The following is a 6,000-nucleotide window of genomic DNA, read 5'->3' on the forward strand; positions in this document are numbered from 1 at the left end:
AGGCCCTCTGCTAATCTCTCCAGGTCGCCCCACGGAGAGGCGGGAGAGAATGCGGCGAAGTCCCGCCGCAGCTGTGCGGCGAGCTGGTCCTCCTCTGGGGAACCCTGTATGGCTGGTTCATCTATCACCCTCCAGTACAGTCCCTGTTCATCTGGAGAAAAAAAGCAACAAAATTCGAAATGGACACAGAGATTCATTTGCAGTATAACTGGTCGCTTCTACCACTCTGCCTTCTGCATAATTTCTCCTTCCAGTATTTTCTGCACCCTGGACTGGTGTATGTGCCCAGGATGGGGTGCTAAACCATTGCAGGGCACACACACCGTACAATTTGGGAACTTCAATTCACCTTTCTTGGACTGTGGGGGGAAACCTAGAGGAAAACCCAAGGATGATACGAGAGAACATGCAAACTCCACATCCATGGAGCCTTAGCAGAGACTTCGAACCCTGGTCCCAGAGGTGTGGGGCAACAGTGCTGACAACTGTGGCAACATGCCGCCCGCTAATTTATTTATGTTATCAAATTGTAGGAATAAAGCTGGTTTGGGCAAAAAACAGTGCAAGTAAACATTACACTCATTAAGGCTAAATAAATGTTTGCTGTGTGAGTTGTATGATGAACTATTTTATTCATAAACTCCAGCTCCAGTGTTTGCCCAGTCTGCTCTTCTCAGTCTGGCCTCAGTCCAAAACCACACCTGCTGCAGCCTGATAAGCAGGAAGCTCCTCCCACTGTGACGACTGTGAGAGAAAACGAAACTGAATCCTATCAGTGTTCGTGGTAAAATGGCAGAAGCCAGCGTTGCAGTGGATGTAAACGAGTTCAGCTGTCCAATCTGTCTGGATTTACTAAAGGATCCAGTGACTATTCCCTGTGGACACAGTTACTGTACGAGCTGTATTAAGAGCTTCTGGGATCATGAGGATCGTCTTGGAGTTTACAGCTGCCCCCAGTGCAGACAGACCTACATACCCAGACCTGTTCTGGGCAGAAACACCATACTGGCTGAAATGGTGGAGAAACTGAAGAAGACTGGACTACAAGCAGCTACTCCCACTGCCCATTATGCTGGACCTGGAGATGTGGAGTGTGACATCTGTACTGGGAGAAAACACAAAGCTGTCAAGTCCTGCCTGGTGTGTCTGACCTCCTACTGTGAAACTGACCTGCAGCTTCACAATAAACTCCACCATGCAAAGCAGCACAAGCTCATTGATGCCACCAGCCATCTAAAGGACAAGGTCTGTTCCCACCATGACAAACCCCTGGAGGTCTACTGCCGTACCGACCAGCAGTGTATCTGTTATCTCTGTTTGATGGATGAACACAGAGGCCATGATACAGTCTCAACTGCTACAGGAAGGACAGAGATACAGGTGAGGCCAGAAATGGTCTTATATAAATTATGAATTTTTATAAGATACAAATGGCCTTTGTGACATATAAATAAGTTTGCATTGAAGAGAAACTATGATTAAGCCTGGTTAGTTACATGAAAGGAAAATGCTCAGAAAATGTCCTATAACTGAATAAAGAGAAATTTCAGCACCTTCACTTTTATCAGGAACTGTGTCCTTAGTGGGGCAAACTGGTATCAAGATGTTAATATATACTGTTAAAAGATCTGATTGAATTCCTATTGTAAAATCTTTCAAAAAAGAATTTGAATGGCTGAGATGTGTGAGCTAAGAGGTTTTGAACATGGTGTCATTGTTGGTCCTAAGCATGGTGGTTCCAGCATCTCAGAAACAGCCACTATCCCGGGATTTCCCACACTACAGATATTTCATCTGCACATTAAGTGGTTCTGGAGGCAAAGTGGGTCCCACCTGGTACTAACTGGTTATTCCTAATAAAGTGGCAGCTAAGCACATGTATTATCTACAGAAAGTGAACTGCAGGTTTAATGTGAGAACTATTTTCACTTCCTTCACTGGGAATTATAAGTCAGATGGACTTCTTCAAGTTTATCCTAATTACAGTCAATAAATCCATCCATCCATCCATCTCCTACCCGCTTATCTGGGTCAGGGTCAGGGGGAGTGCCTGGAGCCTTTCCCAGGCAGCATAGGGCCCAAGGCTGGAGTCCATCCTGGGCAGGATGATTAATGAATATGATCTCAGCTAATGAAACAAACTTGTTTTGCTATCTTTTCTTCCATAAGTAGAAACAAATGAGTGAAACACAGAGGAAATTTCAGCAGACAATTCAAATGAGGGAGAAGGAGCTGCAGGAGCTGAGAGAGGCTGTGGGTTCAATCACAGTGAGTATGAACCTGAAGAGAAGATAACAGCTGGCTTGTAGCAACCATTTTAAGCTTGAATCAAGGCTCTTCAAAGATGGGCAACTTAAGTCCTTTAAGGTTTAATTAATGGCTGGATTTCAGTACCTGAGGCATCCAGCATCGTGACGCTCCAAACCCCAGCCCTGTGCTGTTTTTATGCCTCCTATTGCATCTCTATTGTACAATGAGGCTCTCTGGAGTCTCAAAAGGCACCAATTGTAATTTACTGTCCTCTGCTCCCTGTATCACCAACAGAGCTCAGCACAGTCAGCAGTGAAGGACAGCGAGAGGATCTTCACTGAGATGATCCGCTCCATTGAGGGAAGACGCTCTGAGGTGACAAAGCTGATCAGAGATCAGGAGAAGGCTTTAGTGAGCCAAACTGAAGGAGATATGGAGAGACTGAAGCAGGAGATTGATGAACTGAAGAGGAGACACTCTGAGCTGGAGCAGCTTTCACACACAGAGGATCACATCCATTTCCTCCAGGTAACAGAACAGCTACTTTGGCAATAATAAAACCAGAGCATTCAAATGGATGCATATTGCCATTTGTATTTTAACTAGTCTGTCATTTGTCAGATGTTAATGGTCCTGTTAATTAGATTGCAATACACATTTGTATTGATGAAGCTGTTTAATCCGACTGTGTGTCTGTAGAGGCGCCAGGCTCTTCCCGTCACTCCTGAAGCTGGATTTGGACCCAGAATCTCTGTCAGTCCAAGATCTGATTTTGGGAATTTGAGGAAGGCGGTTTCCGAACTGAAAGATCAACTGGAGAATGTTTGCAGAATGAAAATGGCAGAGATCCATCACCCAGGTTAATACATTTTCTAGTCTGTTCATGTTAATATAGACCGGGGCTGGCCAATCTTACCCAGAAAGGGCTGCTTTTGCTGGATTACTAATTAGAGGACTGATTGGCTGAAGGGTCTCACACCTGGGGTTGAACAGCTGACCTAAAGCTTATCCCAAAGACCTGCGTACACACTGGCACTTTGCGGGTAAGATTGCCCCCCCGATGTAGACCATACAGAGAGAGTATGCAGTATAGTCAGCCTCACATTTGTGTGACCAAGTCAGTTTGTTTTTTGTTTTTGTTGGATTTATTCTTATCTGTTCCGGAATTTAAGTTTTCATAAGCTGCCAAACTGAAAAAAATGTTTTCAAAGTATGACCCACTGCACTCTGTCTCTACTGCCTGTATCCACTCTTGTCTGGGTAAAGGCTCCCCTTCTGTGTGTAAGTCAGTTTATTTCTGCTTGATGTTTTTCTTCTGTCCTTTTAACAGTCGCGCAGTTGAAGATGCCAATAACTGAACTTTGCAATCTGCCTCATGATCTCCTCGCCACTCAAGTGCCACAATATTTAATTTATTAGACCTGGTTTTCATTTACAATGCAAAGTTACTCCGATAATAAGCTGGCTAGTTGTTTTACTGCTGGCACCGGAAATATTAGACAAAACTATATTGGTTATTGACTGAATTATCCAGCTATGCGGACGGTTTGGACACGATGGCCCCTCCCACTTACACTGATGTTATGAGAACTATTTTTTTATTTTTTTTGGTGGCCTATAGCCTTGTGCCTTTGACCGAATCACAGCCATGATATATCAGAGTATCTTCTCATATGTCATTGCTTAAAAAAAGCACGAGAGGATGGGAAAACTGCGTTCTTCGTTGGAGGTCGAGCCTTTGTGAATGGGGTTGAAATCCCTCCACAGTAAACTATGACTTTTGCCATTTAAATTGTTATTAGAGAACGAGCCACTTTTGGAGCCGTAAACTCAATGATAGTTGGAGGAGAAGCACAGGCCTCCATACATATTTTCTTTCCTCCACAGTTGTCAGGATGTGAGTATAATTATATACATATTAGAATGTCTTGCCCGGCTCTTTTTTATCCTAAACAGCAGCTTGTATTTGACATCAGTTTTCTGAAGATGCCTTCTGTGTCCCTTATTCTGTTTATAGTTGTGTAGTCAACAATGTTCAATGTTATCTTAAATTGATATTTTATTTACCTGTAATTAAGCCTATTAGTTTAATACGCGCATCATTTTGGTGCATCTTCCCGCCAGCGTCGCATCCTGAGGTATTCCACATATTTGATTTTTTATATTTTATGTATCGTACAGAATAATAGAGCGCAGGCTAAAGTGCAGTTCGGCCCCAGCGAGTCTCTCAGCGCGGCGTGTCTCACAGCGCAGGGGGCAGCCGGAGCGCCGCAAACTCGGGCGGCTACATGAGTATATTGGGAATAAAATGTGTGTATTGGAGCGAGTTCTGTGTGAGTGAGTGTGTGAGGTGTGACAGTGATAATGATAGAGATGCTGGGCTTTGTCATGGGATTAATCGCTCTTCCTCTTGCCTACAGACTCCTGCCAGCTGACGCTGGACCCCAACACAGCAAACAGAGAACTGTCTCTGTCAGAGGGGAACAGGAAGGTGACAGGGGGGGTAGAGCAGCCATATCCTGATCATCCAGAGAGATTTGACTACTACCACCAAGTTCTGTGCAGAGAGAATCTGACTGGTCACTGTTACTGGGAAGCTGAGTGGAGTGGAGATGTAGCCCTGATAGGAGTGACTTATAAAGGAATCGGGAGGAAAGGATGCAGTGATGACTGTCTGCTTGGAGCCAATGACAAGTCATGGATGCTGCTCTGCTCTCCTGACAGTTACTCTGTCTGGCACAATAATAAACGGACTGACATACCCATAGAGCCCTCAGGCTCCCGCAGAGTAGGAGTGTATCTGGACCGGGCGGCTGGTACTCTGTCCTTCTACAGAGTCTCCTCTGATGGACTGACCCTCCTGTACAGCTTCACCTCCTCATTCACTGAGCCCCTCTATCCAGGGTTTTGGGTTTATCCAAACTCCTCTGTGTCCCTGTGCATGCTGGGATAGCTCACTGTGTGCTGGAGGAATCATTTTTACCTTATCAGAGTGTCACATGTTGCTGCTTCTCTGTGGCAAAAAGGTAAAATCTCTGCTTTATAACCAGTATAACCCTTTTTACTCTGTCTGAAGTGTGACGTATGTCACACAAAAATAAATGAATATTTACACAATGGCCAGAAAAACAGTGGTCAGATCTGAAGACCTTTTGAGAAAGAAACGACTTGCTGCACAGAAGGCCAGTGTGACTGCAACTATCAGGGGCTGTGGTGACATTCATTTATTATTTGCCTTTAGCGCCATCTGGAGTACACAGGAGCCAAGAACAGCCGCGCTTGCAATATATATATATTTATATATATATATATATATATATATATATATTTATGTTATCACAGGATCACAAGTTTATCTTATCTTAAGAAAACAAAGCTTGTTTTCTCGTGATAATGAGTCGATTATGATCATTATTATAATGTTTATCAGGAGATTAGAAGTGCCATGCCAGCATGCATACATAGTATTTTGTCTGTAGTAATTTAACCTGAAAATGTCAGGAGCACCTATTATTCATCAATGCATTATACTGTACTTCAGTCAAGGTCTAACACAGGCAGAAATTGCATTGTGCCTTTCTGTCAGAGATAACAGATTCATTCAGATCAGTCTTCATCAACAGCCGTTGTGTTTTTGAGATAGAGATAGATTATCACAAAAAACAAGGTTTAGCTTGAGGTAACAAAATAATTAACGTGTGATCTCAAAATTGCGGCATTAAATTGAAAATGCTAACTCAGCTGAGTTTA

At 43.6% G+C, this 6,000-nt stretch overlaps 1 protein-coding gene across 2 annotated transcripts in view; it reads left to right on the forward strand.

The window, feature by feature from the left end:
- Positions 1-6,000, forward strand: part of LOC125724040 (tripartite motif-containing protein 16-like) — a 32,126-nt gene extending 26,126 nt beyond the window's left edge. The window contains exons 1-5 of one of the 2 annotated variants that reach the window (XM_049000957.1): positions 758-1,380; positions 2,173-2,268; positions 2,545-2,778; positions 2,950-3,109; positions 4,671-6,000. In XM_049000957.1, the coding sequence (XP_048856914.1) occupies positions 790-1,380; positions 2,173-2,268; positions 2,545-2,778; positions 2,950-3,109; positions 4,671-5,203 (1,614 nt within the window). In that variant the 5' untranslated portion in view covers positions 758-789 and the 3' untranslated portion in view covers positions 5,204-6,000. Of the gene's footprint in view, positions 1-757; positions 1,381-2,172; positions 2,269-2,544; positions 2,779-2,949; positions 3,110-4,670 lie in introns of those variants that run through there. The other variant, XM_049000955.1, reaches the window with a different exon arrangement.

This window comes from Brienomyrus brachyistius, unplaced genomic scaffold, assembly GCF_023856365.1.
Source record: "Brienomyrus brachyistius isolate T26 unplaced genomic scaffold, BBRACH_0.4 scaffold54, whole genome shotgun sequence".
Classification (NCBI taxonomy): domain Eukaryota; kingdom Metazoa; phylum Chordata; class Actinopteri; order Osteoglossiformes; family Mormyridae; genus Brienomyrus; species Brienomyrus brachyistius.